This window comes from Pelophylax lessonae (assembly GCF_965119305.1).
Source record: "Pelophylax lessonae genome assembly, chromosome: 4".
Taxonomy (NCBI): domain Eukaryota; kingdom Metazoa; phylum Chordata; class Amphibia; order Anura; family Ranidae; genus Pelophylax; species Pelophylax lessonae.
The window spans coordinates 222,769,852-222,794,664 of record NC_138771.1 but is presented as its reverse complement, the minus strand read 5'-3'; the positions used below and the strand labels follow the sequence as shown (position 1 = coordinate 222,794,664).

At 38.9% G+C, this 24,813-nt stretch overlaps 1 protein-coding gene across 1 annotated transcript in view; it reads left to right on the top strand.

Annotated features, from left to right (window-relative positions):
• The first annotated feature begins 1,737 nt into the window (after positions 1-1,737).
• The window catches only part of WNT16 (Wnt family member 16), a 39,560-nt gene continuing 16,484 nt past the window's right edge, over positions 1,738-24,813 (top strand). Inside the window, exons 1-2 of the mRNA XM_082256836.1 lie at positions 1,738-2,029; positions 20,266-20,552. Coding sequence (XP_082112962.1) covers positions 1,938-2,029; positions 20,266-20,552 — 379 coding nt within the window. The 5' untranslated portion in view covers positions 1,738-1,937. The remainder of the gene's footprint in view (positions 2,030-20,265; positions 20,553-24,813) is intronic.

The window sequence follows — 24,813 nt, the reverse complement described above, 5'->3', positions numbered from 1 at the left end:
CGAACACGAATAATACAGTCTGTGTTTGCTCAACCCTAATTATTGGTTGTTGGCACTGACAGTAGTATGATTATATGATCAGACTCAGAACACACAAATGGTTGGCACTGACAGTAGTATGATTATATGATCAGACTCAGAACACACAGATGGTTGGCACTGACAGTAGTATGGTTCTATGATCAGTCATAGAACAGACTATTGGTTGGCACTGACAGTAGTATGATTATATGATCAAAACTCAGAACACACAAATGGTTGGCACTGACAGTAGTATGGTTCTATGATCAGTCATAGAACAGACTATTGGTTGGCACTGACAGTAGTATGATTATATGATCTGACTCAGAACACACAAATGGTTGGCACTGACAGTAGTATGATTATATGATCAGACTCAGAACACACAAATGGTTGGCACTGACAGTAGTATGGTTCTATGATCAGTCATAGAACAGACTATTAGTTGGCTCTGACAGTAGTATGATTATATGATCAGACTCAGAACACACAAATGGTTGGCACTGACAGTAGTATGGTTCTATGATCAGTCATAGAACAGACTATTGGTTGGCTCTGACAGTAGTATGATTATATGATCAGACTCAGAACACACAAATGGTTGGCACTGACAGTAGTATGATTATATGATCAGACTCAGAAGAACATACAAATAGTTGGCACTTGTAGTGATATGGTGATCAGACTTAGAATACTGACAATTGGTTAACACTGGCAGTAATACGTATGTTGTATGATCCTGCCAGCCTTGTGTGGCTGAGCACTGTGGATGAGATGAGTGGTCTGCCGATCAGATTGCTCCTGTCACCTGTTGTCACCTGTCACCTCATCCCGGCTGCAGACAATTGTCTGGTCCTCCTCGCACAGTAATAACCGCTGCCACTTGCCTTCAGCAGCAGCTCTAGGAAGGCTGAGAATTAAAAATCATTTAGTGAACAGCCAGGAGACATTAGCGAGTCTTATGAGAATGCTGCACATCTGTTTTCGCTTATCCCAACCCTTCAGTGGGCTCTGCATCTTATTCCACCAGCTAATTGTATAAAGTGACGGGAGGCTGGTGACTGCCTTCACTACTTCAAATGGTCTGCAGGAGATTAGAGGGGATCAGTCTCCTTAGGATCTCACATAGAGCTTGCAATCAATCTCTCCTGTCCGGATGGATATCCTCCCTGTACAGAGATCAGCTCACTGGTAACAGCACATAGGCCCTGGAGAGCAGTATAATCTGACTTTGTGACAGTGCACAGCTTTATTATTATCACAGGTCACACTGCAAAAGGGGGATCTGTAGGGATCACTATAGATTATTGCTGCTTGCTTTCTGGGTGTCTATGCCATGCATGCTAATCAAATGTCATGCAGTCAAATCGAAATTCTTTTGCTTTTATTATATTATGCACAACCCTAGAACTGCAAAGTTTTCCACTTTTCTCTGATATGCATGCTTGTGAGGCTGTGTGATCCATTAAGTTATTAATAGTTAACTCAGGTAATGACTGCAGACTGGCAGCACAGGACTCTGATGTCGCATACAAGAGCTGTCACCCTGCACTAGACCTCTGCACCTCCCACCCTACATGGACAGGCTGGCCAATAAGATCTGCCTTGATGCATGCATTGTTATTCATCAGAACACCGGCCAATCACAGATGGAATTCCATTGTAACCAAACAGGCTAAGTTGAAGAGCCTGGAGAGAGGACTTACAATCAAAGAGAAGGATCTTACCTAGGGTACAAGGACTGGACCGACTGCACCTTCCATCACAGCAGCATCATCCATTCATTCTTTACTAGGGAAATGATTGAAGAATCAGAAGTAAAGGACTGCCTGAATTAATAAGTACCTGTTTGGAAGGCCAAAAAAAAAAAAAAATAAGATCCAGTGAGGCTACAGGAAAAAATAAATGTTCTGGAGATGGAGAAGGGGACTTCTTTGGGACTTTGTCATTTGTGTGTCCTCCTGACCCTATTCATGGTGATCTTCCCCTGCTCACATGGAAACTGGATGTAGGTACCTTTCATTTCTTTCATTATCTTCAAATGTCCATAGATGATCCACATTGCAGATTTTGTTTTTTTCTTTGCAAAAAAAAAGTGATTTTATACGTTTATCCTGTATTTACTGAAAGCAGAACCAATGATGTGTGTTCTTATCCAAGCGCTTCATCTTCTCACTGCTGGGTCCACACAATTGTCATTGTAACCCCAGTGCCCAATTTGCGGTCATTTGTTCAGATCTATAGCAGACTAGCACTGAAGAATTGTAATGTTCCAGTATCAGCACTCTCTTCCTAAACAGCAAAACCTTTTCCCCAAAGCACATCTGGAGTCTCCAAACAAAGAAAATGACAGATCTCAAACATGTTTACATGCAGCTCTAAAATATGTTAAACATATTTCATTCCATCCCCATTGCAAGTTCAGTTCTGGTTTGTCAAAATATTCCAAGCCGACCTCCTTTGTTTCTTTCAGGGACTTGAGGATTTGGCATGTTCCAAAGAGGCATATTTTATTAGATGGATTAAAACATTATGTGTTAAGTCTGCTCTTTGCCCCAAGAGAAAACTATTTCTTGAAGGGCAGTTCTTTTTTTTCTGTTTGCAATTGACAACATTGTTTCAAATTCATGCAACTGTTTTTTTTTTCTCTAAAAAATAAATAATATTATTTCATGTACATTTAGCTTTTGTTTTTCCTGTTTGAAATTGGCAACATTGTTGCAACATTGTTCCAAATCCATGTCAAGTTTTTTTGTTTTTTTCTCCTAAGAAATATAGAAAATTGTTTCATGTTTTTCTGTTTGCAATTGGCAAAATTGTTCCAAATCCATGCAAAGTTTTCTATCTATCTATCTATCTATCTATCTATCTATCTATCTATCTATCTATCTATCTATCTATCTATCTATCTATCTATCTATCTATCTATCTATCTATCTATCTATCTAATCTATTTATCTATCTATCTATCTATCTATCTATCTATCTATCTATCTATCTATCTATCTATCTATCTATCTATCTATCTATCTATCTATCTAATCTATCTATCTATCTATCTATCTATCTAATCTATTTATCTATCTATCTATCTATCTATCTATCTATCTATCTATCTATCTATCTATCTATCTATCTATCTATCTATCTATCTATCTATCTATCTATCTATCTATCTATCTATCTATCAAAATTAATTAAATTATATAGTGTAGTGATTTTTTAATGTAGGTTTAGCTTTTTCCATTGATCCAAAACCATGTAAAGGTCTTTTTTTTTTTTAATTCCAAGAAATAAAGAAACCTGTTTCATGTAGGTTTCGTTTTTTTCTGTTTGCAATTGGCAACATTGTTCCAAATCCATGCAAAGGTTTCTATCTATCTATCTATCTATCTATCTATCTATCTATCTATCTATCTATCTATCTATCTATCTATCTATCTATCTATCTATCTATCTATCTATCTATCTATCTATCTACATATATCTATATATCTATCTATCTATCTATCTATCTATCTATCTATCTATCTATCTATCTATCTATCTATCTATCTATCTATCTATCTATCTATCTATCTATCTATCTATCTATCTATCTATCTATCTATCTATCTATCTATCTATCTATATAAATTACATTATATAGTGTAGTGATTATGTAATGTAGGTTTAGCTTTTTTCATTGTTCCGAAACCATGTAAAGGTCTTTTTTTTTTCATTCCAAGAAATAAAGAAACCTTTTTCATGTAGGTTTAGTTTTTTCTGTTTGAAATTGGCAACATTGTTCCAAATCCATGCAATATTTTTTTTTTATTAGAAATAAAACTATTGCATGTGGAAAACGATTTAATGCACATTTAGCTTATGTTTTTCCTGTTGGGAATATTATTCGAAACCCATGCAAACCAAGTCTAAAAAATAAACCAACTATTGGATGTAAAAACATTTTTTACTGTAGGTTTTTTATTTTTATTTTCTGTTTGCAAATGGCAACATTGTTCCAAATCCATTCAGGGTTGGTTCACACCAAATGCAGTCCAGTGTCTTTTTATTATGCATCAAAACGCATGGACAGTTTTTAACATGGATTCCAATATTATTATTATTATTATTATTATTATTATTATACAGGATTTATATAGCGCCAACAGTTTGCACAGCTCTTTACAATGTACCTAGTTCACACCAGTGCAGTGCATTCTAGTGCAGTCAACAAAAATAAAACATGTTCCAATTTTTCTGTATGGAATGAATCTGGAATGCTGCAAAATGCATTAAAAAAAATGCACAGGAATGCACATGTCCTCAATTGAGATGAAGAAAAAAAAGAGGGGAAAAAACACACTGGAATGCATCAAAAACTGATAAAAAATGCACCGGAATGCATGAAAAACCACACATGCAGAAGCGCATTCATAACGCAGAAATTGTGATGTGAAGCAGACCTCAACGTTTTTTTTTATCTAAAAAAATAAAATGATGTCATGCAAGTTTTTTTTTTTTTTTTCATTTTTTCTGTTTGTTATTGGTAACATTGGAGTTGATTTACTATAGAGTGCAAAATCTGGTGCAGCTGTGCATGGGAGCCAATCAGCTTCTAACTTCAGCTCCTTCAATTAAGCTTTGACAAATAAACTGGAAGCTGATTGGATTCTTTGCAGAGCTGCACCAGATTTTGCACTCTCCAGTTTTACTAAATCAACCTCAATGTTCCAAATCCATACAAACTTTTTTTTAATCAAAGTAATATGTTGCAACTCCTGCAGAATTATTTTCCAGATTTTCTCAGCTATATACTGTATATATATTTTTAGTTTTAGATGAAAATTGTTGCAAACACTCTTTCAGTTCTGCCTAGTTGGAATGCCAGTTTTTTTGATCTGGAATATGCTTTCACACATTGCACCCTCATTGTTAAAATTGGTAGCCTTGACAGAACAGCAAGTATTAGTTACATTGCACAGCTGTCTTCTAGTCATTTGCTGCATCTCTTTTGATTCTGGATTAACTAGATTACTGTGTGATGTTGTGATACCTTATCTGGATCAGATCTTTTATGGATGTGCTAATCCTCTGGATTCCTGTAGCATAGTTTAAACCCTGTGTACTGTTTTCCATGTGGGTTTCTTTGTTCTTCTGTTTGATGCTGGTGACATAAAATGCACTTCAGATAAGAGCTATATATATTTTCCTATTGCATGACATTTTTTTTTTTTTTTTTTTTCTTGCTCTCTTGTTAGGAGTCTCTGGCCAAAATAGCCATAAATATCGCCAGTCAGTCTAGTTGCTTGTTAGAAAATTGCCCACATGTTAACACTTGGGTCTGAAGAATTCAGGGCTTTATTTACTAAGCAGCATTAAGCCACAAATACTGGAATTCTATACATTTCTGGTGCTCTTACAATAGGGACCTTAGCTCGCAGCGAATAGATTATTTGTTCAAGTTAGTATCCAGTAGCATTTTGTAGGTCCAATAACTATTTTACAGTTTGCTGCGATAAATTATAATGGCTTCTCTAATCAAAACATGGGGATGAAGCAATAGCTGTAAGGTGTCAAGGCATGCAGGTTTAAATACCATTTATTATTTGCAGTACTTTCTTTGTGGTGTATACAGACGTTAAAAAAGAAAAAGAGATCAGTTGTGAATGTTTTATTGCTCTAAACCAGGGATCCTCAAACTACGGCCCTCCAGCTGTTGCGGAACTACATATCCCATGAGGCATTGTAAAACTCTGACATTCACAGACATGGCTAGGCATGATGGGAATTGTAGTTCCTGAACAACTGGAGGGCCATAGTTTGAAGACCCCTGCTCTAAACTGACTCTTTTAAACCTCTTTACCCCAGAGGAACCCTCAGGGAACCCATGCTACCCACATCAATGGAAGTCAGTGGGCAAAATGCCCCATATACTGGTGGCCAGTAGGCAATTGCCCTGCTTACAGTGGTGGTCAGAATGCCTCCCTTACAGAAGCCATAAAAGATCATTGGTTTTATACAGTTGGCACAGCCAAGTGGTGTTGAACCAGGAACATTGCAGGCACCATTAAATGCAAAGTCAGTTAGCCACAGCTCAAGAAACCCCTAGCAAACTTTCGAGGAACCTAGTTTGAGAATGGATTCTTTGAGCTATAGGGGCTACTACGGAATTAATTTACTAAAAGAGTATACATTGCTCTTAGCAAAGTGAATTTCACATTGTCACTAAATAAGGTGAAGGTGTTACTCTAGTCATTTGCAAGAAAAGCTCCTGTTTTTTGTCATTACCTGTTTAAAGTGAACACAGTTGTACAATTATTTCCAAATCTTAGTAAAAATGTACTTTACAAGATGAACAGTCATTATCCTTTAGTAAATCAACCTCTATGTGTTTAGCTGGCCCCAGCTAGTTCAGTAAAGGCATGTGATGTTCCTAAATGTTGAGCTTCACTTCTGATATTTGGACATTTAGTGCTAGAGGGTGATAATGATGGTTTCATGCAGTCAGGGGCACCACCTGTTACACAGGAAGATATATGGAGCAAGTCTAAAGGGGCTGACCTACTAAAAGCACTTTGCAAGGGTATTTGCCCCAGAGCTTAGTGAGTGACGTAAAGCTCTGCTGATTTCCATCATCCTATGCTACGCAAGCAAAAATTCTGTGTTTTTTTTTTTTTTTTCCTTACACGTGATTGGGTATTCTTTGCCAACTGTTTGCCAAACTGTTACTGTTACTATAGTATGCAAACTTCACTGAATTCACTAAACTATGGGACCGATTCCCTAGTCTATGGAGAACACCACTCTAAGGCCTTAAGCACACAGGAGTAAAAAAAACGCCGCTTTTACAGGCATCTAGCATATTTTTTCTTAGGCCTCAGTTCAGTTTTAGCCTATGTGACCATGCACATTAGGAGCTTAGGTCCATATTTTAAAAGCTGTGTTTAGAGGCATAAAAAATGCCCCAAAACTGCATTTGTAGAGGAGTATGAGCGTAAACATAATTTATGCACATAAACAGGTACTTATATTTATTTTTATTTATTTATTTCAGATACTTATACAGCGCTGTCAATTTACGCAGCGCTTTACATATACATTACACATTCACATCAGTCCCTGCCCTCAAGGAGCTTACAATCTAAGGTATATGCTTACATTTATTCTAGTGACTAGAATAAATTAATATTCTTGCCAATAGAATGAGTTTACACTTAAATGCTTCTAAACACCATATGCCTGTAAATGTTCATAAATGCACATAAAAAAAGGCATTAGTGGCATTTTGTCTGCCAACTTCAAGCAAAATATTGGTGCATTGGCACCTATGTGCATGAGGCCTTAGGATGTGTATTGCAGTGGGTTCTGCCTCCTGTACCAGTCATGTGGAAATCGGCAGATATCTGTACACCATTGCTGTCAATCTACAGCCATACATCACTGTATACATTGCTGCACTTTGTTCTCGTTTGAAACAGGTCTAACATTGTCATCCACGGCCCAAGCAATCTCTTTGTCCGATATTCCAAAGTTAACCATTTGGTACTTATCTGGGTGGTTTGAGAATATCTAAATTGTACATAAAAGTTGTTTCAGCCATCTAAGTGACTGCTATTAAATAGACCCCCATCAGTTTTCTCATTCAAGGCAAAATGACAGCTTACTTTACCCCCACCCCTGTTTTACTTACCTTTCCTGTTGCTTTGCTATGGAAGTCAAACCCTGTGTAAGCTCTCTGTTGGAGTTTATACAAAGTTGATGATATTGTCTTCTTTGTCAGGTAACAGTGTTTATCTCAGCAATTACCACCCAGACTCAAAGACTGCATCCTGAGAGGAGGTTACATGCCCGCTCATAACCAAAAATGCTTGGTGTATGAGACAGCAGTGACCTGAGCAACCAAGCAACAGGAAAGCATAATGAAGGTAAGTATAAATTAATTGGGGGTGGACTAGTACAAAAAAAAAAAAAACTTTGCTATGTCGCCCGTTCTCTTTAATATGCACACTTTATATTACTACTGTATTCAGCTGCAGACATTTCCTCAACTCAACTTATTTTAATTGTTCAGAAATGTTTTTGCAATTAACAGATCCTCATAAATTAACAAGGCAAAGTGCAAGAACCCCCAGCATTCATCCAGATTTCATTTTTTTTATCACCTGGCTTTGCTAAACCTTGAATCTGGTTATTTTGGGGGTACTGTATTATCCTATTTAGATTTGTTATTGCAATGTCTTTTTAAATGAGTGTGTGTGTGTATGGTTTTTATGTGGGGTAGACAAGTAGTAGTTGATTAGGACAAGTAGGTATAATTAGTGCTATCATAAGGGACAGGGACTAGTTTGGGGCACTGAAAAGAATGAGGCTGTAGACATCCAAGAAACTGCTCCAATCATAACTTTTTTTACAAGTAAATATAGATTATTTTTTCATTTTGCAAAGTTATAATCGGAAAATAGTGTCACTGGTTGACATCTCTGCACAAATTTACCTTTACAGATTTACCTTTTTCAATTAGCCACTTACATTCTCTAAATGTAGTAAGCACCAAATGAATGACTTTTTTTCCTTATAACTGGTTTTTTGATTTTTGGAAAAAAGTACAGTCCCAATACGGAAAGGTATGTAGTCAAAATCCTTGGACATCTGGTCCAAGATGTGGATAGGCTGTATGAGAAAGTTGCAATACCAAAGAACACAATAGGCTAGGTGGGACTTTAAGTGAGACCCCAGCAGGTAGTGCCCGGCGTCTCCATCCCTATAACAAGGGCATGGCCTGTAAAGCACAATGCCTTTCAATGCCTAATTTCTTTATACTGCATCCACCAAGGGGATGGAGGTGTAATGCTTCTCAGCTGGTCCTTTCCAGTTTGTACCATCGTCACAACTTAGTTATTTGAGTTTTGAGACAACAGACCAGTCATGGATGGGGGTGGGTTGGGGGAGGTTGGGCTGTCTCCCTCTCACCTGTTCCCCCATCCATCCATTAGCAGCCATGTGCTTCCAGTGTGGAGACACTAAATTAGGAGTATTAGGACTGTAGATTTAACAGGGTGCCGTGAAGTGGCTCTGCAGCTTTCACATGCGTTTGCAAATGTGTGTCAACTAAACCCCTGTTCTTTGTATCAAGAGACAGGTCTACTTGGTTGGTGACAGACTGGAGGGTGAGTACATCAGACTGGGAGCTGGCTGACTTTCATGAACCTCTTATAATCCTTCAACCTCATTTTTTTCACAATACCAAAGAATACTAAATGGTTGCAAACTAATCAGCAGTTAGGTTTACAATACATGATTTAAATGCTGACATATATAAGACAGTATCTTGGAAATGCTGACATATCTAAGACAGCATCTTGGAACCTCAAACTGTTACTATAGTATGGAGTACCACTTATTATATCTCCAGCCTGCCTGGCAGGTTCATAACAGCAGGTGCATTACCACCCAACATAAAATACTGAGCAATATGGACCATATGATATGGTTTTAGTCAAAACATTGCTTGACAATAGCAAAAGAATAGAGAAGAAATAAAAAAAAGAAGAATAGAAGTGTGGAGGGAGAGTAAAAGAATGCTATGCTGACCCTAATGACCATGTACAGCCATTTCTCAGTGGGAAACTGGAACACAGCGTAGAGAAAGTTAAAAAAAAAAAAAAAAAAAAAGCAGAGCAATCTATGTAGTGTTTTCTGTAATTACTTACTTACTTATCAGACTTACTGATAAGTTCAAGAAAATTATGAAGACGAGCAGTGAGATTTTTCATGAGTTTGACATCTCAGATCCTTGTGTGAAGCTCAATGAGAGAAGAAGGCTCAGTAGTGTTTTTCCATCTAAGAGCTCCCAGGCATCTAGCCATAATAATTATTTGTGAAAGCAATTTTTTTGGCTGATTTAGGAAATCCCTTCGGGGTAAACCCAGATGTTAGGAAGGTAGGGAGGGACAGAGACAGGCATTCTTGTACTAGATCCATGTACTAGAACAGGGTCTCCAAACTTTCTAAACAAAGGGCCAGTTTATTGTCCTTCAAACTTTAGAGGGGGCCGAACTGTGGCCAGCAGAAATGGAAATTTTCCTGGCATCAATGGCAATAAACATCACCACATTTTGTATTAGGGGAAGAAATAGTGCCCCGCCATTGGTGGAATAGTTCCCCATTGTTGGTGTCAGTGGGAGAAATGGTGCCCTGCTGTTGATGTTAGTGGGTCAGAATAGTGTCTTGTAGCAATGAGAGGAATAGCGCTCCAAGGGCCAGATGACGGCAAGCAAAGGCCAGCATCTGACCCCTGGGCCATAGTTTGGAGACCACTGTACTACAATACAGACAGTCTCCCAGTATGGTTTAATAAACTGGCAGTATCATGTTAGAGGGGCCCAAGATATTTTTTTACAACGCTAACATCTGTCATTGGCTGATGGATATATGGTATGGAGAAGCTCTGGGGTCTGGTACCAGTGCAAAAGTAGTTTATATTGCTTTTTCTTTATTAGTGCATAACGGAATTTTTGTAAAATCTTACCGTAAAATTCCTTTCTCTGAGTCCTCCGACAGTCGTCGCCCCCTCACATAGTAGCCTAGCTACTCCTGCAGAGCGGAAGTCAATACCCCATTGGTGAAGACTATGTGAGGGGCGGCGACTGTCGGAGGACGTAAGAGAAAATGAGTTTTTAGATGCTTTAGACCATATTGTTTGCCAGATTTCCAGAGGCAACTCATCCTGCAGAATCTTCGCCCATTTTTTTTCATATAACTATTTTTATATGAGGTTTGTACAGGCAGTATATTTAAAAATGTAGAAATATCAGGATTCTACATAACCTTATCCCTATCTTGGCCTCCAGCCTGGGGGTTTAACTCCCTGCGCACAGCTGGTTCCCAATAGGGGTGCGCGGGTTGGTCTCGCCTTGGCGGAGGTTAAATATTCTCTTCTACAATTATTACGTTTGGGTATCTTTTGCTATGTATTCCCACTATATCCCATTCAGTTGATACACTATGGGCTTGTTGTAATGTAACAGTTACCGTTTGTTCATATTCAATTCTTGTTACTGCAAACGTTGTTCTGAAAATGAATCATCTTGTAATATTGTTATCTCAATAAAAACTATTGAAAGAAAAATGTATAAATATATTTATTATGAATTATATTATAAATTTATAAATATCAGATATGAATTCATTATGAGAGGGACCAGTTAGAAAAGTTTCCTCAAATGGGGTCAATTTAGAAAAAAGTATTGAGTTTCGTAATGTCTGGGCATAGTGACAGATTGTAAGTATCCATAAAACACTTGTTTTGGCTAATTTCATTTCTCTTGAAGTTCTGTAAAGAAACATCATTTTGTAGTTCTGACATCCAGCAGGTGTCCTAAGTGAAATAAGGCCTTAGACATCCAGGATTGAGATACATGTGAGGTTAGGCTATCTGTAACTGACAAATTAAATAAGAAGGATGTCAATAGGGACGTCTGTCATCAAAGAGTATTGGCATGTCGTGCGTTGCCATATATTTCTAAAAAATGCCCTGGACCTAAGCAGTTTTGATGATTCTATGTCCACATTGCTACCCCGTAATGTGGAGTTTGGGTACAGGTGTTATTCACAGATTCTCCATGTTGGTCCAATGGTTGTTTACATATAAAGTAGACCAGGAGGTCAGTGACCTCCAATTAAATGACGTTTTTTTGAACACAAAAGTGAATTTTTGGGCAAATGCAGTTTTGTTGACTGAGAACGTGTGAGAAGTACCTTTACTATTTTACCTAACAAGCTTTACTCTTAGTACTTTCCAGTAACAAGAAAGGATTTAGGTCAAAATCGAATATGTTTTACCTGCCCGCTATTTATGTTCAAACTTCAATGGTGGGGCAGGGGTCCTTTAAAAATGTTTTTTTTTTTTTTTTTTACATATTTTAAAAGCCTTTTATTTTGTTTCCCCACTTAACTTCATAACTATCACAAGGAATCTGAGAAGCCCCTACATTGCTTTCAAAAAGTATTCATACCCCTTGAAATTTTCCACATTTTGTCATGCTACAACTAAAAACGTAAATTAATTTTATTATGATTTTATGTGATAGCCCAACACAAAGTGGCACATAATTATGAAGTGAAAGGAAAATGATAAATGGTTTTCAAAATTACTTACAAATAAAAATGTGAAAAGTGTGGCATGCATTTGTAAGTCAATACTTTGTAGAACCACCTTTCGCTCCAATTACAACTGCAAGTCTTTTTGGGTATGTCTGTACCAGCTTTGCACATCTAGAGAGTGAAATTGTTGCCCATTCATCTATGCAAAATATCTCAAGCTCTGTTAGATTGGATGGACAGCATCTGTGAACAGCAATTGTCAAGTCTTGCCACAGATTCTCAATTTGATTTAGGTCTGGACTTTGATTGGGCCATTCTCACACATGAATATGCTTTGATCTAAATGGATCCATTGTAGCTCTGGCTGTATGTTTAGGGTCATTGTCCTGCTGGAAGGTGAACCTCCGTCCCAGTCTCAAGTCTTTTGCAAAAACTTTGCAAACAGGTCTTCTTCTAAGATTTCCATCCATCTTCCCATCAACTCTAAACAGCTTCCCTGTCCCTGTGGAAGAAAAGCATCCCCACACCATGATACTGCCACCACCATCTTTCACAGTTACTTTTTCAGGGCAACGCTTGGGTGTAAATGCTGAGGTAAACGTGACCATAGGGAGGGCAATTATCATGTCAGATATAATTTTTGAACCAACGTTTTCAGTATATGCTCTATGTATGGAAAATAAACAACCCCTATGACTGACAAATAACATCTCCCATATTTTTTATTTTTTTGGTGTTAGCACTGTATAATCTCTAAATCTTTCAGACTTGCTTCTCCGTTTATGTAAAACACTGGATTCAGGATGTCCCAGTTATCAACTCAAACTTAAAGTGGAGCTCCACCCAAAAGAGGAGGCTCCCCTTGTTTGCTTCCCCCCCCCCCCCGCTGCCACATTTTTCAGCTTTCAGGTACCCATCCCCACTTCCGGGAGACCTCGTCGCAGCGAGGTCCCCAGGAAGTTTAGCCCCCATTGTCCTTCCCCCCAGTCGCCAGGCCATTTACAAAGTGCAGCAAACTTCATTTGCAGTACGGAACCGGCTGTGAAGCCATAAGGCTGACTGAAAAATCAGCTGGGTTGCCAATATCGTGGGATCCCTGGACAGGTAAGTGTCCTTATATTAAAAGTCAGCAGCTACAGTATTTGTAGCTGCTGACTTTTAATTTTTTGTTGGGGAGGGGGGGGGGCTGGAACTCTGCTTTAGGAAACGGAAGAGAAAGGTAGATCCTGTCATTTTTCTTATAGATTGTCTTAGCTGGGCATTTTTTATGAAGTTGGTTCTGTTTATCTTATAGTAGTTATTAAAGCCTCAAATGTGTTCACAGTATATAATCTATATATGCCAGTGGAGCAGAGAATACAAACTGCTTAGAATAAGAAAAGTACATTTTGCTTTATTTACAAGCACAGACCCCAGGTTACTCTGTGCTGCTTCCCTTCCCTAAACATCTGGTTGGGAAGCAGACCATTATAAGGACATACAAATTCCCCCGAGCCCCTCTTTGGGACTACCTGGTCCTTCCTGGCTAACAGCACAGACAGCATCAAAATGTGAGCTTGAGGTCCCTCTGAGATCACACACATAAGGGTGGCTCCATAAAATCCTGCAGGGGAATGGAGCCACCCAAGCAGAAGACACCTGCAACAGCACTCTTTGGACCAACTCAATCAAGCAGAAAGGAACATTTTTAAAGAAGAAGAAGCAGCAGCAGAGAAGGTAAGTATACAAATACCAGCTGCTATATTTGTTATTAATAATGTAAGGCTTAACCACTTAAGCCCTGGAGGATTTGGCTGCTAAAAGACCAGGGGGTTTTTCGCGATTTTTAATGCGTGACTTTAACGGACAATTGCGCGGTCATGCGACGCTGTACCTAAACGAATTTGACGTCCTTTTTTTCCCACAAACAGAGCTTTCTTTTGGTGGTATTTGATCACCTGTGCGATTTTTTGATCATGCGCTATAAACAAAAAAAGAGCGTCAATTTTGCAAAAATAACAATATTTTTCACATTTTTTATATGAAATTCCCCAAAAAAAAATGTAAAAATCAAAATTGTTTAACATTTTCGGCCAATTTGTTTTATGCTACATATGTTTGGTAAAAAAAATCGCAAAAAGCGTATTTTGATTGGTTTGCGCAAAAGTTATCGCGTTTACTAACAAAGGGAAAGATTTTTGTCATTTTTGGTGTTTTTTTTTTTAACGCGTAATGGCGGCGATCTGCGATTTTTTTTCCGGTACTGCAACATTGCAGCGGACAGATCGGACCCTTGACTGACATTTTTGACACTTTTGGGGTTACCAGTGACATTACTGCAGTAATCAGTGCTATACATATGCACTGTTACTGCAAAAATGACACTGGCAGGGAAGGGGTTAACTGTATTGGAGAGGGAGGGGTTAAGTGTGTCCTAGGGGCATGATTCTAACTGTATAGGGACATGGCTATTGGTGTAAAAACAAAGATCAACGGTCCTACATAGTAGAACCGTCTGATCTTCATTTTTACACCAGGGAGAATGACAGACGGCTTGTTTACATAAGCCGCTCCGCCTTTCTCCCTTCACCGGAGATATCGTAGTGTGACCGGGGGACATCGGGTCCGTCGGTCACACGCACTGACTTGTCAGTGAACGAGCCGCGGCGGGCGCGCGCCCGCCCGCAATTGGCTCTCAAGTCAGTGACAGGCGAGTGACGTACCCATACGTCACTCTGCCTGGCCGGGGCTGACCGCCGCAGTATATAGTCGTGCGGCGGTCGACAACCGGTTAATGGCATATTAAATTTGTCAGTCATTTCTTAAAAAACTACTATGACTGTAAAGGGTAACTTGTTGACATCTTATGTGAGGCTATAAACCATTATACCTGTCCTCACAGAATATAATATAATACATTGTTTAACTCATACACCTGATTATGTGTGGGAGGAGTATTCTCTCTTTATAAAACAGAACTGCCGCTGACTTTTTTGCTCATTCTATTACTTTATGTCTTAGCAATTAAATGAGCTGGATCAAACATGCATGTTAAGATTTTTGACTTTATTGGGTGCATACCCTCAAAAGGTTGTTGTGATTATCCTACAGCTTCACTACCTATTGACCTATTTAGGTCAATAGGTAGTGGTGCTGTAGGATAATCACAACATCCGGGAAACCAGTAACTTCCAGATAAAATCAGCAGTGGCAGCCCTGTCATAATGGGTTCAGCAATGGCAGTGCCAACATTGCTGTCATAATGGGTTCAGCAATGGCAGTGCCAACATTGCTGTCATAATGGGTTCAGCAATGGCAGCCCCAACATTGCTGTCATAATGGGTTCAGCAATGGCAGTGCCAACATTGCTGTCATAATGGGTTCAGCAACGGCAGCCCCAACATTGTTGTCATAATGGGTTCAGCAATGACAGCCCCAACATTGCTGTCATAATGGGTTCACTTTAAAGATAATTGTCCTCTGTAAATGTTCTCAGCATGAGTTTTCTTTAAATATGGTGGATTGACCAACAAACCTCTGTGTTTTTGAAGTCGTTTATTCAAATCTAATAAAAGACACAAATGTGTATTGCATCATAATAACCAATCATAGCCTGACCTTGTCACCAATAGGCAACCTACACACACAGACACATTTATATACTTTTTCAGGTACTTATATAGCTCTGTCAATTTGCATTTAATATTCACATCAGCCCCTGCCCCCAAGAAGCTTACAATCTAAGGTCCCTAACTCACAATCCCACATACACTTTCTAGGGCCATTTTAGACAGGATCCAATTACCCTACCAGCATGTCCTTGGAGTATTGGAGGAAACCCATGCAGGCTCAGGGTGAACACATAAACTCCATGCAAGTTGTGGCTTGGTTGGGATTCGAACAAACAACCCCATTGCTGCCTGCTGGAAGTGCTAACCACCTTGCCACTGTGCTGCCACATAAATAAACTTACCTTTCTAGTGGTCTATGTATTGAAAAGCCTATGCATCTCTGCTCCCCAGCTGCTGCAAGTATTCAGCAATCAGATGAGTCAATTACTTTCCCCCCACCCTCTGCTGGCTGTTGTAGTGATGTAGAGGAGACTGGAGGAGCCACTGTAGCATACAGGGGAGTAAGTATTCTAATAAAATATTTCCAATGGCTGGGGAGCAGAAAAAAGATGGCCTTCCAATACATGTCCCATCAGAAAGTTACATATATTCAACCTTCTTTTATAGATAAAAGTGAACCTATGGTGACAGGTGTAGGTAAAAGATAGTACTGTAACACAATAACAGCATGAAACACCGTCATTAACCACTTCTGGACCGCCTGCCGCATATATACTGAGGCAGGGTGGTCCGGCTGCACAAAATCCCATTCATGTACATGATTTTGTGCAGGAGAGGTCAGGGGCATGTGCACACCGCCAGAGAGCCACTGTGATTGGACACGGTGGGAGCCAATCAGTGGGTCTGGCACCCGCTGATCGCTTGGTGGAATGATAGAATGGTGGTCTGCCTAAGTAAACAAGGCCATTCTGTCACAAAGGAAGAGAGATATCTTGTGTTTTAGCTAAGCTAAACCACAGATCTCTTTTTCCTCTAGTGCATCCACTCCCCCCACAGTTAAAAAAAACTCCCTAGGAGCACACTTAACCCCTTCATCACCCCTAATGTTAACCATTTTCCTGCTTGTATCATTTATACAGTAACAGTGCACTTTTTTTTAGCACTGATCGCTGTATTGGTGTCACTGGTCCCCAAAAAGTATCACTTATGGGCCATACACACTATAAGATTTTCTGAAGACTTTTTCCTTAGACTTACCAAAACCATATAATATGAGGTCAAACCTAAACACTTTCAATTTGTATGCAATCTGGCAGGCCCTTGCACTACATAGAAAAAGGTAAATCTGAAGGAAATCTAACCACAAAAGTTGTATAGTGTGTATCCAGCTTAAGTGTCAGATTTTTCCACCCCAATGTCACAGTCCCGCTAAAAATCGCTAATCGCCGCCATTACTAGTAAAAACAATTTAAAAAAATTAAAAAGCTCATAAATCTATCCCATAGTTTATAGACGCTATAGTTTTTGCGCAAACCAATCAATATACACTTATTAGGATTTTTTTTTATCAAAAACATATAGCAGAATACATATTGGCCTAAATTGATGAAAAAAATAGATTTTTTTAATTATTTTTTTTGGGTATGTTTTATAGCAGAAAGTAAAAAAATATTGTTTTGCTTTTTTTTGTCAAAATTGTGGTTCTTTTTTGTTTATAACGCAAAAAATTAAAACTGCAGAGGTGATCAAATACTACCAAAAGAAAGCTCTATTTGTGGGAAAAAAAGGACATCAAGTTTATTTGGGTACAGCGTCGCACAACCGTGCAATTGTTAGTTAAAGCAACGCAGTGGTGTATGTCAAAAAATGGCCTGCTCAAGAGGGTAAAACCTTCCGGAGCTGAAGTGGTTAAAGTACAGATAAAAGACACACATGCCTGTCTTGACATAATAACATCTTGAGATACGCTACATACTGTAATTGGCGCACTGTTTACTAGGCAGAGTACACTAAATTAGAAATCCAGGTCTCACATATACTCGTCATATTTATAATATGCCGAGTATTACAGCTGCTGGGCCCAAGCATCTTTTCACCTGAACCCCAGGCAGATATAAAAGACACAAATTAGTGCAGCTCTGTAATCATTAATACATTTTTAAATGTCATTTTTAAAGCAAGTACCAGAATTAGAACTGGTATCAGCCTCTTGTAATCCCTGTAGGGCAGAGTTTTGACTAGAGGAGGGAGAAGCAACACAAGGAACCAATCAGTGTAAGGAATATGCTAAGAGAAGGAGAGAACAGACTGACAGAACGATAAGTTCATCAGCCTGCTGCTTCTTCTTTCACTGTCCATTCACAAGCTGGGGCTGGGGAGGAGACCTATAAGATTACAATCAGGTTTCCTGCCCTTCCAGGCAGGGCTGTGCTGTGTGGCAAAGCTGTGTAAATACAAATCCTTTAGCAGGTAAAATGGATCCCTTATATGTAATTCATCTGTGTATTTAACTGTTTGCCAGGAGTTCGAGTTTAACCATCTCTGTTTTGTAGATAGTGAATATGTCAGTAAATAAACACTGTGAAAATTGAGGGAAAATGGCAGTGAAGGACATCCTGTGTCATTTTCATAAAATACCTTAATGTTTGTGGTAAAACAGAGAAAAAGGCTGGAGTGGAAGAATGTACAGTACCTTTCAGGGGCTGACTGGCAACTTTGGGCCCAGGGGGCACATACAAACCAGAGGCCCATGGTGCAGCGACTCGGCCCCCCTCCCACTCTCCCTCTTCCCGTCCTCCTCCTGAACCCAATTCCAGGCTGAAGGGTTTCGGGGAGCTGGGATAGCTCGGCTGGGGATGGCCAGGGGAGGAGAGTCTCCAGTGGGGGATGGAACCTGGCCTCTGGTCAGACACAGTTTACACCATCCATGCTGCAGAGGGAGTCCTGCGCTCTGTCCTTGTCTTCAACCCACACTCAGTAGGTCAGCAGTGGGGACTTTTTTTACTTCTCCTCACCAGGAATCCTTTAGGCATGTCTGTGGCAGAAGCAGTGCAGCCTTTTAACAGGTCATCAGAGTGGCCCAGAGGGCAATTGCCCCCCCCCTGCCCCTTGACCCAGTCCTCCCCTGGTAGCTATTACCCATTTAGCTGTTGAACACAAAACATAAGTTTTATCATTGGAGGAGAGCACATGGAGTTCCCAGCATAGCTAGAGAACTGACTATGTTGCGCGCTCCTGCTCAGTGTGGTCAGTTTTTAAAAGGAAAGCAGGGGACTGGCAGGAACACCAGGGATTTCACATAAAGGAAGCAATACAAAAAGAACAGGATAAGGATATTTTCTCATACAAGTACATGGTACAGCAAGTACATATCAAGAATATGAAGTGTTGGGGTAACAAATGCTTTAAGGAAGAAACAGTCGTGCAAGAGGAAGGAAGAGAATGAATGGAAAAAGGGAAAGGGGTTTCAAGAAACCCATTTTCTTCCTTTTTCCTCATGGGAGGGCTGCGGAATAGGCAGTTTCTAGTTCCCCTCCCCTGACTGGGGAGAGAGGCAGGTAGTGTAGGGGAAGAAGAAGCGGATTGGTCAAAATAGCTGCCTGCGGAAGGTCAGGTGACAGAAGTTTCTGGAACCGAGGTAGGCTATAAATATGAGTGTGAGCGGGAGCGCGTGGTCAGTCGCCTCAGGAGAGCAGCCAGAGCGGAGCTTCCCGCCCGCCCCCCCCTATATAAAAAAAAAATATATAAAAAAAAAAAAAAAAAAAAGGTGTTAAAGTCACGGCCTTAAAAAATTTATGTGGTTGGGTCACCTTTGAAGAAAGGGGGACGTTTATGTGGAGGTTTATTCTGTGGTTAGTAATAACCCGAGCGGCTAAGCTGGGTTGTCGTGTTATGTGGTGTGAAATTATGGTAATGTTTAAAGTTAATAATGGTTTATTCATGGTTTAATGAGTTAATAAAATATTGGAAAAACCAATAAATAAAGGCCGTGGCCAAATTATTATCCAACAAAAGCTGTCTGGTGTAAATTATTTAAAGGTAGACAAGAGATGCTTGCCATCCCATAACCTTTGTTCTGTTTATTCTGTGTTTGACTCTCTTAAGCTGGCCATACACTATACGAAAAATAATTCAAACTTATTTTCAAAAAACAAACATTCAGCCGTGAGAGCGGACGATAGTGCCATCATGTAAAGACTGAATTTTGAACGATAAATCGTTCAATGGACATAAATGAATCAGTTTTTGGTTCAGTTTGTCACATATGCCTAGTGCAAACAGTTCAGGCGAGAAACACATTAACCTTTCATTGTTCGTTCGGCAGAATTTTCCAAACTGTCCCTTTGATTTTTCGGCTCTGAAAAGTTAAAACCGATTTTCTATTTGTGCCCATTAACTGGACGAAAAACAAATGATCAGAACAAATGACAGATTTTCGAACGTTTCGGCTAGTGTATGGCCAGCATTAGACTCATTGCACGTCACAACAGATTACCTTGATGTATTTGAAAAAATATTCATCTTTTACCAGGCTCCTTGATTATCAGATAAGGACTTTATCAGGTTAATCATTTTCTAATTCACTTGTGGTTATTTTTCCTTGTAGGTGGCTTGGTGTTACATCTTTTGGTGTTCCAGAGAAGCTGGGTTGTTCCAACCTTCCTCTAAGTGCCCGACAGAAAGACATGTGTAAGAAGAAGCCATACTTGTTATCATCCATCCGGGAGGGAGCCAGACTAGGAATTCAAGAGTGTAGGAACCAATTCAAGCATGAAAGATGGAACTGCTCTATTTCACCAGCTTTATATACTTCTAGTTCTTCCATGTCCCTTTCTTTTCTATCATCATCATTAGCATCCGCTCATTCAATCTTTGGCTATGAGTTAAACAGTGGTAAGTTTCTTGTTCATCCTTTATACATACATATTGGGTATGTTTTAGGTAACCGCTTAATTAGTCACATTGTATAGTTTAAACCCATCTTCAAGATGACAACTGAAATTTTACCATAAATAGCTTTTTCTAAAAATGGCAGCTTTTTTTTTTTTCTATACACTTTCACTCTATTTTGCGTGCCTTTTCAGGTTTATTAAACGTTGCAGTGGAGAACTGTTCTTAAAATTGCTACATTTCTCCTAATAATTTCACCATCCTGCATATCCACACCACTCAGTTACAAATTAGAGCCTTCATATGGTTGACATTATCTGGCTCAAAACCACAACACTGTAAAAATCGGAATTATATTTAAATTGCTACTAGCCATTTCATGGGAAAAACTTGTTTTGAAAGCAATTATATGAGAAGTAGAATATGTCATAAGCACTCAAGAACCAACTTTTAACTAATGCATTAACTAATAAGATTTCTCCCATATTTGGCCAAGTCATCCTTGTCTAGGGAATCGGCTGAGCGCAAAGACATCCGAGATCCATGGGCCATTGCACACAGAGATGGCATAAATGGCAGACCCAATTAGCAAAGTAGGTTCCAAATATAAATCCAATAAGGGCTGTATGAAAATATAGTCACTTAACAGAGGAATACTTTTTAGACATTGACAGGTTTATGGGATACTCTTTCCATTGTTTCAGTATCAAATATTCTTAATTATACATCTGATTTTATTGATTGCGCCTTTTACAGACATAAATCCTGTTTGGTCAGGGTGTATTTGAGAACAAATTAGTTGAATAATGTGAGTAGCGGAAAGGATTTTAGCAAGTAGTTTCATTTTAACCCTAAAACCAGAGATGGAAATTAAAGAACCAGGCAGATATATTATGACATATGAAGGGTCTTGCTGGTTTGTGGACCACACCAACACTCAGTCTTTATCCATTCACATATAAAACCAGGAACACCCTCTCTCTTCTTTTCTCCTTTCCACAAATTTTTGGCATTAATATTTGTTATCGGTATAGCTGCCATTTCTAGAACTTTGTATCACACCATGCCGATTCATTCATTCAGCTTATTGACATGCTGGATACTCTGCTCTTTCCAATGTTATTGTTACTGTTCTTGTTAAAAAATTGTACATCTCGACTGTTGTCAAAGTTATATATTTTTGTACTGCAAAACTTTCAATAGAATTTATTAAAAAAAAAAAATAGGAACACTGTCAGACTGGGAATTGTCAGCCATTTACATGACCTAGTCGCTAGTTAGAAATGGAAGGTTTTTTTTTACTATCGCACATGGCGCTCTTTGCAAGCAGATGTGTCAATCCCCCTTTAAAAAAAAAACACTATTTTATTGTGTTGTTATCTACTATGAATTATAAATCCCCAACAAAGAGAGCAAAATGTGCCTAATAAGAAATAGGAGTTCTTCTGTCTCTCGGCCATCCTTTGTATCCAGAATTCAACATGTCTGGGTATTGGCATAGAAGCCTGTATTGAATCTCAGTTGGGGCTGTTTCATGTACATACCATGCTGTCTCCCTTTTTTGATATAACATAAAACATTGTTATCGGCCCCCAAACAGAAGTGTTTTTAGGAAGTTAAATTATATTAATTTATATTGCTTTGAATTAGTGGTGATAAGTCCACTTTTATACTGGAAAATCTACTGTTATTCATCTTTACTAAGACAACACTCAACTGCTGTGGCCTCGCTGTGAAGTGTTTTGAAGACTTCTGCATGTGGTTAAACGAATATATTTTTTCCAATAAAAATATCACTTAGCACAAGGAAACCACGGTGAGATCTAATTGCAACATAAAAGCAAACATTAGAAACTCATGGGAAAACAGAAACTTTCATTTACTGAAATGTTGTATACTGCAGAACTCAGCAGGTTTCTTAATACACATGTTAGCAATGTAAAACCTTTAAACGAAATTCATAACGAAAGAAAATATTTCTTGCCTCTTAAATAAATGCACCCCGGTCCTAGCCTCATTTAATATCAAATAAAAAGGTCAGTCTGATTGACTGATTATTTACACACATCTGTTTGAAGGGAAACAAGCTGTGCCAACAATAATCTCTGTTTGTCTTTGTAGAAACCAAAGCCATGATAATTGGTAGCTTGAAATCTGTTCATTACATAGACGTATAAAAGATCTACAGATGAGCCATGTAAATGATCTTGATTGTAAAGTTTTACCCCTAACCATGCTATGTTAATTATATACATTTGTAAAGAAGGTTAAGTTGGTAGTGTGACTCCAATTTAATGGGGTCATAGGCTGTTCACTTTGCAAGGGAATTTTCCCTTAGCTTAGTGAATAAGGTGAAGCTTTGCTGACTTCCATAATCAAATCATGACTAATCACAAATATGTTTTTTTTTCTCTATTTTCCTTGCACTTCATTGGGTATTCTTCGCAAAGAGAACTTTACCCCATTCACTAACCTAAGAGAAAATTCCCTTGCAAAGTGAACAGCCAAATTGTCCATTACATTTACAGCTAAGGGTTTGGCTTGGGAGCCCTCCAATGGAAAATGTATGATCCAGTCTTTGATGCCCTGTGTAAGGTGCTTTCCTGTTCCTTTGTCCCGGTAAAATGCTTTGTTCTAAAGTTGGAGTGTGCTGCAGCCTGCTGGTGTCCATGCAAAGTCACCCCCTACAGAAGCCATTGAATGCTACTCTTACTGTTTGGTATTTGTGCAATAGCTTGAATTAGGGCATCTAGGACCCAACAGTCTGTACTGAAGTTTTTTAGTCGCCATGTTTCCTAATTGTGTCAAACAGGCAAAAAATTGAAAATACTTGGCTTAAAGTGTAACTAAACCCACAACAGTAAAATCTGTCTATAGATGCAGAATAGCATGCTTGTTATACTCACTGTGTAACTTAAGTGATTAATCCTCTGCATTGTGTAAAAAGACTGTGCGATCCTGTATGCACAGATTCTCCCCCTCCTGCATGTTCACTCTTGACTAGTCCAGATAAGCCACAGTAAGTGTAGTTCAGCTGCACATGCTCAGTTTGGTCTCTATTGCTGGATAGAACACTTCCTGATTTTAGCTGAGCTTTTTAGGTCACATGGTATTAACATCACACATGTGGGCGTGTATATAGATCCTAAATGACAGCCCAGTCCCTCCCTCCTCCTCCGTGCCCAGCAACTAAAAAAGAGCACAGTGGGTGGGATGTCACATCTTGATTGATGGATGATCCGCCTCCCATAAAAGCATGAGGACACAGGCTATAGTGGGTTTCAAGAGGCAGTGAATTTTCCTCCTACATGAACACTCTGGACTCAGGCGGACCCTACAGAGTATCATGTGACCACATTATACAGATCAGCTAACAAGGTATATAGCTGCAGTATTTTAATATAAAAAGAATATTTATAGGCCGTGAGCAGTGCAGGGGGACTGATGAACATTTTTTACATTACTGAGTTTAGTAACACTTTAATCTCTGAGCCATAGCCAGTGCCAGGATAGTTCATTTAATATATTGTAGCTATACTTCCAACCGGTATCCTGAAGGGCTCCCAACCATAGCTTTCTACCTGTCTCCCAGCTGTAGGAGAAAAGCACTCTAGTGTGCAGGATAATGCATCTGAAAATGTCCCATCCCAAAGACTGTGGGCTCTGTCTTAGTTTGCAATGATTGGGGCAGAAAAAGCAAAAAAAGTGGAGAACAAATAAAAGAGCGTGTCATTTTTTTGACTGGTGTGTGTGTTCGGGGCAGAATACTATTGTATGTGTTGTATAATTTTTGTTCCTAATCATAATTATGTAAGATTAATAGATCTGATAGTTATAAGGAGACCAACTCTGACTTACTGTGATTACATGCTTGATATAGCTATGGTGAGACCGTATGTAAAAATAGTGTTTGCATATGGACATTATAACACTGCTTGACAAGCACTGACTACAGATATGCAAAGAGACAGCACACATGACTGTGTATGGATGCCATAATTGTAAGTGACTGTACTTATTTCAAACTGTGTAATAAGCTAAGATAAGATACAATAAAACGTCCTTTTAAAGTAGATCAAAAAGCGTCTTCGCTGTAGATACACTTTGAATCATGCCTGTGTTTAGTTCCATCAGCATTTACAAATATGCTCACCTGGTTCTCTGACACTCATTATTAGAATGCTTTAGAAGTTAGAGAGCTTTGCATTAGCAGATCTTCATATATAAGTTATATACTCTCTAAAGGCCCGTACACACGTACCGA